The 13,017-nt window shown below is 29.4% G+C and overlaps 3 protein-coding genes across 3 annotated transcripts in view; 2 read left to right on the top strand and 1 right to left on the bottom strand.

Moving 5' to 3' along the window:
* Positions 1–693: 693 nt before the first annotated feature.
* On the top strand, positions 694–6,562 carry mRpS18B (mitochondrial ribosomal protein S18B). The gene is made up of 5 exons (XM_014438312.2): positions 694–863; positions 3,165–3,312; positions 3,574–3,671; positions 3,750–3,880; positions 6,423–6,562. The coding sequence occupies exons 1-5, from the start codon at positions 783–785 to the stop codon at positions 6,547–6,549; spliced, it is 585 nt and encodes a 194-aa protein (XP_014293798.1). The 5' UTR covers positions 694–782; the 3' UTR covers positions 6,550–6,562.
* A 13-nt stretch (positions 6,563–6,575) lies between these two features.
* Positions 6,576–7,992, top strand: Pyroxd1 (pyridine nucleotide-disulfide oxidoreductase domain 1). Its single transcript, XM_014438298.3, has one exon. The coding sequence runs from the start codon at positions 6,576–6,578 to the stop codon at positions 7,971–7,973; it is 1,398 nt and encodes a 465-aa protein (XP_014293784.1). The 3' UTR covers positions 7,974–7,992.
* A 576-nt stretch (positions 7,993–8,568) lies between these two features.
* Positions 8,569–13,017, bottom strand: part of neb (nebbish) — a 111,378-nt gene continuing 106,929 nt past the window's right edge. The window contains exons 14-16 of the mRNA XM_014438248.3: positions 10,796–10,900; positions 10,522–10,675; positions 8,569–9,018 (exon numbers count right to left, since the gene is read on the bottom strand). Coding sequence (XP_014293734.1) covers positions 8,825–9,018; positions 10,522–10,675; positions 10,796–10,900 — 453 coding nt within the window. The 3' untranslated portion in view covers positions 8,569–8,824. The remainder of the gene's footprint in view (positions 9,019–10,521; positions 10,676–10,795; positions 10,901–13,017) is intronic.

Raw genomic sequence — 13,017 nt, 5'->3', positions numbered from 1 at the left:
GAACTCTTTGAGTACAGTTATGGATTTGGGAATGTTATTGACACGCTTATATGTTCTTTTGACTTTTATTGGCTATTAAAGTCGATTTTCATTTTAAAAAAGAAGAAAATAAAGATAGACCAAATGAAAGGAAACGTAAATATCAGCAACGTAAGTTGTATATGATAAAAATTCATAGAAATAGAACTTACACAATCTATAAATTCAACCCTTGTTCTATATTTTTTAATCAGAAACTTGTTATTTTAATTACCTAGACATGTAATGTCTATAAATATATATTAATGCTACGTTAAATACAAAATAAACTGCTAAAGTTAATTAAAAACATTTGAAACAATGTATTTACACCGAACCTGTAGAATTTTAAAGCATACAATCTTAAACGAGAGTTAATTACTGAATCCGAAGGTTCAGGAAATTTTCTAATTAATTAAAACACAGAGAGCACAAACATTTTTCTGCAGGCAGTTCTTAGAATAAGGATAACTGAACCTGTGGATGCAGCCAACGAATAAATGCACCCAAAAACGGACATCCGACGGGTTGACTACAAATTTAGGCCAACTTGTACCAGCCAAATAACCTATCCACACGCTTGTGTTTGCGCAAATTTGCCGATTGAATTTGATACTTTATCATATACAAAGTATCGATACTAGTATAATCAGTATCGTGTTAACGATACATCAATTCTAGATAAACCTCTATGTGTGGTGTTAGGTTAGTTGGTTATAGCTTTTGTAATAACGCTTAATTTAGTTGAATATAAGTTTTAAATAATGTTTCTTAGCAGGTTTTTTAACAATAGTCGTATATTAAATCAGAGTATTGCCAGTGGTAATGTTTTGTCTGCAAATTTAGTAAGTATCAATTAATCGGTGCACTTAACTTCTCAATTAGATTTCTTTTATGATTTTCTCTATACTTGTTAACCTAAAAAAAATCATTCAAGCTACCTGTTGATAGTTCATCTTTATCATTATATCACTATTTTATAGCTTGATATGTTACCCCTTTTGGCTCCAATTTTTTTCAATCATCTGCTTCCAAGACCTTTAATCAAACCTCAACATCATTAAATCCACCTCAAACAAGCTCTTTTGAGTTAAGGTTCCTCAAATTATATTCTTTAGCAGTCTATTATCTCCACTTAATCTATCTCCTTTACCTGATAAGTTCTTTGGACTTTGTTTACATCTTGTAGTTCAGTATTGGTCTTATTCATTAGTGGTCTCCACATTTAATAATCCAAATAATTAAAAGTTCCAAAATGGTACTCTAACATGGCAGGTAGGTGCAAGATCCTACAGCTCTACCATAAATGGTATAATGAAAGTAGGTGCAGGTAACATTAAATAAGTGTCAAAATAGTAAAAGAAAATTATTTATTGTTAACCAACGTTTAAAGTAGGGCTTCGTCAGGACTGTCTGATAGTAGTACAAAGGACAACTAGGAGAACAAGTTGTCCTTTATATTACCATCGGACAGCACTGCAAGTGGGGCGGAACAATAAATAGTTTTCTTTTATTATCTTCCTGGAATATTTGGTTTAAAATTAACAGGAGATGTAATAGCACGTAAAAATAGAAAAATAAACATGAAATATTTATGTATGATATGTTTATTTAGTTTTTTGTATATTATTTGAAGTTCTAAAAAGTGTGGCAAAACGGCGGCAAACAAATAGTTTTCAATTATTTTTTGTTCTCTTTGATAGCACCCTCGACCATCTCCTTCATATTCTGAAAAATACAAATGAGACTATTATTGACACATATAACAATGTAACAGTCTCAACTAAACTGTGACATAAGTGTCTTTATTAGTATTAGTAATTTTTACTTTTATTTACAAATGTAGAAAATAAATAGTAAGGCAAATTATCGGGATTATGAAAAATTTAAAAAAAAATTCACAAAAAGTTTTCGATAGAAATACACATTTTGAGGTCCCCTGAGCCTGAATAAGCAAGTTTTTAAAAACGATTTGTGTGTGTAAGTGTTTATGTGGTCAGCCTAGCTCAAAAATGAAAAATCATATGAAATTTAAATCATATTTAAGGTGTGTATATGCCTGGGATGTATCACCAACTTTTTAAATAAAATTTAATTACTAGAAGTGTCACCTTATAGAATTAATTTCCCATATTTTTTCAATTTTCTCAAGAACAGCTTTTAAGAATTTGATTAAATTTGGTATATAAATGTACAATTAAATGGTCTTTAATACCCTCATTGAAATAGTTTGACAGGTTTTAAATGCCGAATTTTCAAAATGGCTTCTTCTAAAGTACCTTTAATTTTGTGTTGTTTGAAATAATTAACCTTTTCAAAGTATTTCTAGTAGTAAAAATGGATAAATATAAACTGTAATGAAAGAATTTAATGATGAGCTTAATAAGATGGAAAGAAAAATACTTTTTCCACATTGAGAATACATTTCCAAAAATAAGAGTATTAGTATAGATGTATTATATGTTGGACAGCCACAGATTTTAGAAATAATACTATTTAAATAGAATGTTGTAGAAGATAATGGAGAATGATGAAAAATGCTCAAATAAAAGCTGTGTTCTAATATGAGTTCAATTGTACATGCGCTTGCACATGTTTGCTACCTGATAACGTTTGCTTGTCACTATAGTTATTAATTAACGAATTTTTTAATTTCATTTAACCAATACATGAGAATTTCAGTTGACAAAATTATTATTTCCATGAAAACATTTTTATTTTCTATATTGACGCTTTAAAATTTTAAATTTTTTATTAAAAAATAAAATTTAAAATTAAAGAGAATTGTTAAAATTTTGCAACAAGAAATATTATTAAATTAAATTTTCTGGAAACTTGTGATTGGACTTGGTTAATTTACTAACTGAAAGGTTCATTCGGAAAATTAGTACAAGAAAGTATTGCCACAGTGACCAATATAAAAAATAACTGTTCCGAAAGGAGCAACGATTAATTTTAATTCAAACCAGGGTGGTAAGCGAAAGCTTTCTGATCCGAACACTATCAGATTTTCACTCTTATTAGCTGAGTTTAGGCTTAAGTTGCTTTTGTTTGCTTCTGTAAGATGATCAAACATTTTCACTAATGAAATATCTCAAATATTATATTATTAATATTTTGCAGTGAACGGAGATTTGTTTTTTCAGGTGACTCTTAATAGGCAATTTCATTTAAGTTGTACATTGAAAGAAGTAGCTGAAGAAACGGCTGAGAGTGAAACCATCAGAGATGCTTCCAAAGATAGAACTAAGGTGATTCCTGTTGAAACAAGCATACGATATTTAAAAAGTAAAGGTAAGTCTGATAAGGAATCCAGTATCTAAGAGATATTAATAGATTTATTTTATTTTTTGCTTGCAAGAACAGCTATATGATTGGAATTGAGAGTAACTTTATTAAATAGATTATTTAAATATTATTAATTCATGAATTAAAAATTTCCTATTTCAATTTTGAACTTAAGAAAGGAATAATTAGCCACTTTATGTAATTTGTAACATATTTATTATTAATGTTATTTCTCAAATGCTTAGCTCTATTTATTTTTTATTTTAGCTTATGCTGAAGCATATGGTGAAGATCCTGTTTGGAAATTGTACAGACGTAATCATAAAGGTTCTCTTGCTCCCAGGAAGACGAGGAAAACTTGTATTGTGAGCTTCTATTCTTTTGTGATTTCCTATTAAATTAATTCTAATTTTAGAATTTTAATATAATGGAAAGTGTTTCAGAGAAAAGGTGTGATATCTACTGGTAATCCCTGTCCTATATGTAGGGATGAGTATTTAGTCTTGGATGCTAAAAATATACAGCTTCTCGAGCAGTTCATTTCACCTTTTACTGGAGAAATATTGAGTTACAGGTAGATTATTTGTATTACTTAAAGGTTTGTTTTAAAAAGGAAGAAGATATAGTATTAATAAGATATAAGATCTTATTAATAAGATGGATCTTATTAATAAGATGGATCTTATTAATAAGATGGATCTTATTAATAAGATGATGGATCTTATTATCTTATTAATAAGATGGATCTTATTATCTTATTAATAATATGGATCTTGTTTCCTTGAGATGGATGGAATTATGAAATTAATATATTTATGGAACAAGCATGTGGCAACATAAAGCGAAAGGAGGATTTCCTTTTGTATGAGGGATAGATGGTTAGAATTGGGGTAAGTATTAGCAAACACAAATAAGTAAAATTTATTTTAGTTGTGCTAACGTTTTGGTATAAATTTTAGAGTTTCCTCAGGTTTGAAACCAAAAACAATGTGCCAACCTTATGATAGAAAAAAAACAAAAAAACTATTATATATATGTATATATAGTTGACCGTAAAAAACGTTTGTCTGTTCACCCGTTTGCTTTGAACAGCCCTACAAAGTGGGGCGAAATGTCGGAAAATAAATAGTTGCAAACTATTTTTGTTTCTCCTTTGACCGCAACCCTGACCATCTTCCTATATATCAATTTTTATACTGTTCACCCGTTTGCTTTGAACATCCCTGATGAAGCCCTACAAAGTGGGGCGAAACGTCGGAAAATAAATAGTTGTAAACTATTTTTGTTTCTCCTGACCATCTTCCTATATAAAAAAACTATTAGGTTGGTGCATTTGAAATGTTGAATTTTTAAGTGGATATATAAAACTGCTTATCTTTTTTCACAAGCTGTTTATTTAATCTAAATATATTCCATTCACTTCAATCGAAAGAAATTCTTTAAAAAATTCTGATTTTTAGAATCAATAAATTCAAATATTGAATTTTTCAGGCTGTCTTCATTTTTATATTGTTTAACCTGTAAAAACAGTTTCAAATGTTTAAAAAATGAAAGTCGGCTGGCGAGAGATCCGGTGAATAGGCTGGGTGCTTCATATTTCAATCCATTTAATTTGGCAATTGTTCTGTGCGATGTATGCGGCTGTTTTGGGTCTTCCTTGTGGTTCGTTTTGTAATGAAAAATCTCCCAACCGAAATTTTTCTAACCAATGCTGCACTTTTCGATCTTTAACAGTATTTTCCCTAAACGTCTGATTTATACTGTGTGCAGCTTTTGCAGCATTATTACCAAAAGTATACTCATACAAAAAAATTACACATATATTAGTGGAATTCATATCGGTACAAAATTCAAAACAATTAACTAAAAAGAACACTTGTGAGAAAATCACCTTTGTTGAAATGTGGCTCAGGCGATGGACAATACGACTGTAAATGAGGTTATTCCAAAAACAGAAGCATAAGAAAAACAGGAAGAGAAGTATTTGCATATAAAATCCGACATTTCATAACGAGTAAACCTAGTATTATCAGTAAAACAGTGAAAACCCAAAAATATGTTCATTATTGAATAACTTCCACTCAAGCAGAGCTGGTAAGTCTGGGTGAAATCGTTTTCTAAAAATATTTCAAAAATAAAACAATGGAGAACAAAGAAAACTATAAACAAATCCAGGAAATTGCCGACAAATGTCTTAACTTCTCACTTGATAAAAAAATTGTAATAGCGAGTTTCACCAGCTCTACCACTAAATTCTGTACTGAGATTTCTTTTTTTGCTGACAGCCCACTGTCATCTGTGATCTGAACTAGATTGGTTCATTCTTTCTCCTAAAGATTGCACTCTATCTTTTCTTGACAATGGCTGTTTAAAAAAAATATTTTGTGTAAGGATGGTATTACAAAAAGATCAATTTTGTGAACAAGTACTTTGTTTTCAGACCAACTCTCTGGACTTCAGATGAAGTAGCTTATGTGTTTAAAATTTGTGTTGGTGTATTCTTGGTTCTTTTATTTTTCGATTGTTTCTATGAATAGGTTAAATTTAAAATAGAAACCATTTTAGTTGCTCATTGTGTCATTTAATAATTTCTCGAGGTCATATTAGGTGAAGACAATGAAGTCAATAGAGGTGTAAACAAAGGGAGACAATTTAGTAACTTTATTGCATTATTCTTCTGGACATTTATTGTTAGTAAAACTGTAAAATATTAAATGTGAAAAAACTTAATTTTCCATATTTGTTTTTACATTTGCTAGAGAAGTGGTTCCCCCTTGTAAATAGATAGCTTAAAAGTGCATTTTGTGTCACTTTTATTGTGCATTTACATTTTTTATTATTCCATTTAGTCATTTCTGACGTATGAAGGTTATTTAGAGATAACTGGTTATGCATCTACCTGTAAAAGCCTTTCAGCTAGGAAATATATTTAATAAAATATTATATTTATAAATAACTGGCTGTATAATTTCTAATTATGAAGATGGTGAGGGTTATGGTAAAAAAGAACAAAAATAGTTAAGAACTTCTTTTTTTACTGCAACCCTAACCATCTTCATAATTTAGTAAAATAGTTCTAACAATAAATCCTCATGAAGATTTTTTTTCTGTTATAGTAAAACGGGGATTTGTCAGAAGAGATATAATGAACTGCTGATTGCTGTTAAAATTGCCAAAGATAGAGGATTGATAAAATTTGATGTACCATTTCGTAGTTACGACTATTCTTTGTATAAAAATTAAAATAAGACATATACAACTAAGTAAAAATGAAGCAAGCCACTTTTGTCATCATTGGAGGTGGTATTGCTGGAGTTTCATGTGCTGAAGGTATATCTTTTTTGGCTCCTGAAGAAAGTATCATACTGATCAGTTCTTCTCCTACAATAAAAAAAGTTTCAAATTTGAAACATTTAACCAAACTTTTGTCTGAATTTACAGTAGAAGAGAAAAGTTCAGAATCTCTAGTTCAAGGTTGTTCTTCATTAACCATTATCCATTCGGCAGTCAATAGTATTGATTATAAAAACAAACTAGTTTTTACTTCCAATGAAACTGTAAAATATGAAAAGCTATGCATCTGTAGTGGTGCCAGTCCAAAACTGATTGATAGTAACCCATTAGTTATAGGAATCAGGGATACAGATTCAGTCCAGGAATTTCAAAAACGTTTAGTATCAAGTAAGAAAATGTTAGTAATCGGTAATGGAGGAATTGCTACCGAATTAGTCCATGAAGTTGAAGGAATGGAAATTATATGGGTTATTAAAAATAATCACATTTCAGCAACATTCATCGACCCTGGTGCAGCAGAATTTTTCCAGTCTTCACTTATCAAAGAGGACAAGAATACTGATCTTCCAACAAAACGGTTAAAATTCACTGTAGAAGAAGGCTCACCTAAAGGTGGTGCTGCTCTGGGTCCAGACTGGCATTCGCAAGTTGATCTCAGGGGTATGCTTCAGAGTAAATCATCTGTTACGATTGAATATAGTTCGGAAGTGGAGAAAATTTTGAATAAAAGTGAAGGTATGAAATTGACTAATGAAGATTGGCCAATATTTGTTAAGCTAACTAATGGAAAGGTGTATGGTTGCGATTTCATAGTTTCAGCAACAGGTGTTGTACCAAATACATCATTCTTAACTGACACTGGAATACATCTATCACCTGACGGTGGGATTACTGTTGACTGGAAAATGGAAACATCATTAGCTGATGTTTATGCTGCTGGAGATGTTTGTACCACGTCATGGGAAGCTGCATCTCAGTGGTTTCAGATGCGCCTCTGGACTCAAGCTCACCAGATGGGCCTGTACGCTGCCAAAGCCATGGTTACAAATCTAAAAGGAGAAGAACTTCTTCAAGATTTCTGTTTTGAACTTTTCACTCATGTCACTAAATTTTTTGGTTTTAAAGTTATTCTGCTGGGATTATTTAATGGCCAAAGACTGGAAAATAATTATGAAATTCTTTTAAGAGTTACCAAAGGTTTAGAATACATAAAATTGATTCTCAAAGATGGCAGGATGCAAGGAGCAGTTTTGATCGGTGAAACTGACTTAGAAGAAATGTGTGAAAATTTAATATTAAACCAACTTGATTTATCTCCATTTGGAGAAGATTTGTTAGACCCGAATATAGATATTGAGGATTATTTTGATTAAATATACATTTTGTTTATAATACTGACAATTTATTAGTCTACCTTCAAATTCATTATTAATTTAACCTAAATTAATGGGCATTTGTAAAATTTCTGCATCTGATTCTTACGGCATTCCATTATCAAATTTGGTAATTAATCAAATGGGAAACAATTATTATTTTTTTAAGAAGCAGATGCTGAAAATATTAGTCCAACTATTATTTAAATAATGACTCAATTGATTATTTTTTTCCAGTAGTGCCCAGAATGTTATTCAGGCATTATAAAATTTCAAGTTTAGGATATAATTAAGGAATATATTATAAAAGTTTTAAAAAACAACAAAAATTTATTAAAAATACAGACAAAGATCAAAGTTTTATTTTGTTTTTTCTTCTCATTTTTAGATAAAAAGCAAATTAAAATGGTCCATTATGCATTTATAATAAATAAAATTAATAACAGTTATGAAGAGATAAAATGATTTAAATAATCACAATGTGCTAAAATAAGCTGTCATGAATAACAAACTTGTTAGTTGCTAGTCTATTTATTACTGTACATAAGTAAGCTTTGAGCTCAACAGTAACAATTAAGAAAAATATATACTTCAATAAATTAAAAACAATCTATATATTGTGTTCACCATATACATATTTATACATAAACATATATACAAGTATATATATGCAGTTTTGGACCATTGTCCTATTATTAGTTCTAAACACCAATATATACAAATCACTCACTACAGGCAAGAATTTTTAGCATTACTGAATCGATAAATTATATACAAAAAAATAAATAAATGAACAGATGTTGGATAAATAAGAGTAGAGTATTCAACACATGATATTTCCAATGAAATATCTATTTTTCCACATTGTAGGTTGCTTCTTCCAATCTAGCAACAGAGACTTGTATTCTGGTAAGGATTGAATAAACTCTCGAATCTTCTACTTCATTGAAATATTTTATCAATACGTCAGAATCCTCTTTTAGTCCCATTACATGTCTTCTGATCATAGTTTTCCGCCAGAGGATGGGATTTAAACAGCCTGAAGCTGAGAGAAAAAAAAAATTATTTTTTTTTAAATTTCTTTTCTTATTATTGCATTCTTATTTTTTTGGAGTTGGTTTTGGTTGGTTTGATTTTTTTTTATTGAGTTCTTTTTTAAAATACAAACTAGCAGGCCTAGCAATGCTTCCCAATTGCTAGATTTACAGTAGAAAGTTTGATGTAAATTAATATATTTGGTTATTTACACATTGGATAAATGATTGAACCGATTGCTTATTATATCTATTTAGTTTCTAGTGGTAATTAACATATAACAAAAATCTATGGTAAAAAAAAGTGAAATGACTTCAACATTCAACAAATCTACACCAAACTTTCCCAAGTTTGGTTTTAGGGCTCTATAAACTGCATCAAAGGGCACAAACCAGATCTAATTAAATAAATCAGAGCCAGAGATATAAAATGAAATATTTGAAAAGTTATATATATTTATTAGACACTAATATTTTACCCTTATTATAGCACTAAATCAAAATTATGTTATGGTATGTTAGAAGAGGAGATATTCAGCTTTCCAGCGGTTGTATTAACGTTGGAATTAGATAAAATGCAGAGGAGTTATAAACAATGGTCAGCAGAAGAAAAAAAAAATCCTTTAAATGAATCAAGGTGAAAAATTCCTAATCTTTAATTTCTTCGAAAAATGGTATTTAAAGCTTTCAGACAATTCTAAAAAAGAATATGATTTTGCTTTATCATGAAACAATTTTTTTATTTTAAACATACTGAATCCTCATGTTTCTTTATGTTTTAGAGAATAAAAAATCATTTAATAGAACCAGTAATATTTTTTTCTTATTCTTCAGAAAGAAACAAACTCTGTGAGTTGCCAGATAATTATTATTATTATTATTAATTTTCAAGTTTTTGAATAATGAGAGTTCATTAATTTGTAAACATTATCTGTGTTTTGCCTTTTAAGCATCCACATAACCTGTTACTTACCCTTCTAGATATTTTTAACAGTTAGAGAAGCTTATTTTGCCCTTTATACCTCAAAGGAATGTACTTTTAATAGTATTTTTCTTCATCCATATTTTTCCTAATAACTTAATTTTGAAAAAATGAGTACACCTGTTTTTCCCTCATGGGCTTCAAATAAAAGTTAGTCGAATTTGGTTGGTGAATTTCAAATTAGTACTAATTATTAAAAACTGACACTAATAGTTTTAAATATCTTAAATAAACCAGAAAGTAACAATAATATTTAAACATTATGGTTCCTGATATAAAATAATAAGTAAATAAATAATTAAATGTTCCCAATTCTTTTCATTGAAATATTCTAAAAGCTTATCTTATGTGAGCAAAATTTTATGTTTAATAAATCCTATCTGTGTGGACATGTTTAACACAACTCTGCGATAAAATGATGAGCATTCTCATTTTCCGGGAACTACAGTTTGTAATAAATAAAACATAATTTTACCTTTCCCTAAAGCATAATCTAAACATTAGAGTTCACAGAATAGGAAATGAAAAATACCTGTTACTTTAGTTCCTATGTTGATCGAACAATTTTTATTATCTCTGGGGTCTTCTAATATTATTTTATGGGCATCATTTCTATCATAATAATCTCCGAAGTCGACTTCCCATGGTAGATCACAATCCATAGATTTATACCAAGTTTTTTCATTCTAGCAACAATATGAATAGCATAATCAGTTATTTAAATAATAAATATTCAAATAAATGAAATCATAAATAAAATTTAAAGAAGATTTATTTAAGATTAGATTTATTAAGATTAGAATTACCTCAATTCTCTCTATCCACTTCGAAAGCTTCAGATGATTTAATACAGCTTTAGCATTAAGCATTAAATGCCTCATGGTAATGGTTTTTTCCCCAAGTTCAAATTCCTAAAACAAATTAAGCTTGTGAATTCCAAAACTTAATAAACGTGTGCAATACTAAACATGACAAAAAAATTTAACTTTTGAGAAAAGTTGACACCTAACTCTAATTGCTAATAGCATTGCACAACTAATTATTTCATACAGCCTCTCTTACACTCTGGATGTTACTGCATATATTTTAAATTAAAAGAAAACGAAGCAAATTCACATGGAGTTTTAAATAATAATAAATATTACAATTTCTAAGAAAGCAAGTATTGAACTAAACTGCACATTTATTAAAGTAATGAAGGTATTGTTATTTTGTGGAGTTTTTTTTTAAATATTATTTTGTTTAAAAATTAAAAATAAATGTACTTACAATAGTAATCTGAAATTTCATCTCATTCTCTTTTTTCCTCATAATTTATCATAAAATAAATAAAATTTGGTTAATTGCACCTGAATACACTGATTTGTAAAGATGTTTTATCAGTATTTAAAATATATGAAAACAAAATATGTGATTGCATTAAAATGACGATGGCTGTCATATATCAAACTAGAAAAAAAGATTAAATCTTATGCATGTTTGAAGTATGTGAAACTGTAAACTGTTACAATAGGGTGAGGTGAGGTGAAACATATATTTAACATTACAATTGGCTTAATTTTAATGGACATGTTTTCAAACAAAAAATTTTTATCAAACACATTTTTTTTTGTTTATGCCTCAATGAATTAATTGTACCATAATTTTGAAACCACGCAATCATTTCAAATAGGAGGTTAATTGTTTCCTTATGGAGTAAACTATGTATAATAGAAAATCATTATTTACTTGAAAATGTATTATGGTTTATTTAGAGACATGTTAATATTGCATCGAGGATAGAAATGACCGGTTCTAGGATTTTTATTCCATCCTATTTCATTGAGATACTGATATTTTTTTCATTCAGGTTCTGTTTATTCTAATCAAGAAAACAAAACCCAACCACAAGTAATTGATGTTGGGTTTCAGTCTCTCAGTTGGAATGAAAAAAATAGTTGTACTATATAGGGAACAGAATGACATGACTAATTGAGAATATTTACTTTAATAATACTCCCTATACATACTCAGGAATCTTCCGGGATGAACCTTCAAGAAGAAAATCCCAAGTAGTAAGTACAAGCAATAGGCAGTTTCATTTCAAGCCATTATTATGTGTGTATATGTATATACATACATAGATACAAAAAACTTTATATTACTATCTCCTATGATGCCTACGTTCTAACAGGACTTCCACCGATAAAATATAAAGAACTGATGACTTTTTATAAAATTAACAGAAATATAACTACTAAGACATTGGACTAAACAGTATTGAAATAGAAGAAAAAGCTAATCAATGGATACACCCATCACTGCAAGCCAAATTAACAAACACGTTGAAGACTTAGACAGGACACCGGGTGCGCTTTTACATTACAACATGATAACACGTATTATGACGAACAACACAGACTTGGTACACATTGCTCTAACAATCAAAATGAAAAATTAGCAGTAATTTAAGGCCACAGACTACACATTTAGACTGACAGATCATCCCATCTTATCTTATAATATTAACACCGACAGTAAAATATTAATAGACTCTATAAAAAATCCGAAAAAATACGACTTACTGAGGCAATTAGACACAACATAATCAAAATTATGAATGTAAATATTAAAATTTCATTACAATGGGTTGAAGGTCACAGTGGGGTCTACGGTAATGAAAATAGCAGATAGCTTGGCCAAATCAGCCACGAGCGACACTCAGCTTCCCATCGACTACAGTTTAGTTCCCTTATCCTACATTAAAAAATCCATAAGAACTGACCTCATCCAGAACTGGGACAGATTCTGGCAACTTTCCACTAAAGGACGATCCCTTCATAAATACATCCCTAACATAACTTCTCAAAATTATAACAAAATAAAAAGTGAACATTATACATTGACTCAACAACTGACAGAAAATGGACCGTTCGAGCACTACTTTAAGAGATTTCATATAACTAACACTGATTTCTGTAATTGTAACGGACGAACACGACAAACTTTTAATCACTTACTTTTTGAATACACCCTGTACAATAAACAA

This window comes from Halyomorpha halys, unplaced genomic scaffold, assembly GCF_000696795.3.
Source record: "Halyomorpha halys isolate HHAL.00 unplaced genomic scaffold, Hhal_1.1 Scaffold5.1, whole genome shotgun sequence".
Classification (NCBI taxonomy): Eukaryota; Metazoa; Arthropoda; class Insecta; order Hemiptera; family Pentatomidae; genus Halyomorpha; species Halyomorpha halys.
This window is presented reverse-complemented; position numbering and strand designations above follow the sequence as displayed.

Excerpts from the sequence above, each read along its gene's own strand:
- mRpS18B (XM_014438312.2), top strand. The coding sequence starts at position 783 with ATGTTTCTTAGCAGGTTTTTTAACAATAGTCGTATATTAAATCAGAGT. Across the intron at positions 3,313-3,573 it reads ACGATATTTAAAAAGTAAAG|CTTATGCTGAAGCATATGGT; the intron begins GTAAGTCTGATA and ends TTTTTATTTTAG. Across the intron at positions 3,672-3,749 it reads AGACGAGGAAAACTTGTATT|AGAAAAGGTGTGATATCTAC; the intron begins GTGAGCTTCTAT and ends AAAGTGTTTCAG.
- Pyroxd1 (XM_014438298.3), top strand. The coding sequence starts at position 6,576 with ATGAAGCAAGCCACTTTTGTCATCATTGGAGGTGGTATTGCTGGAGTT.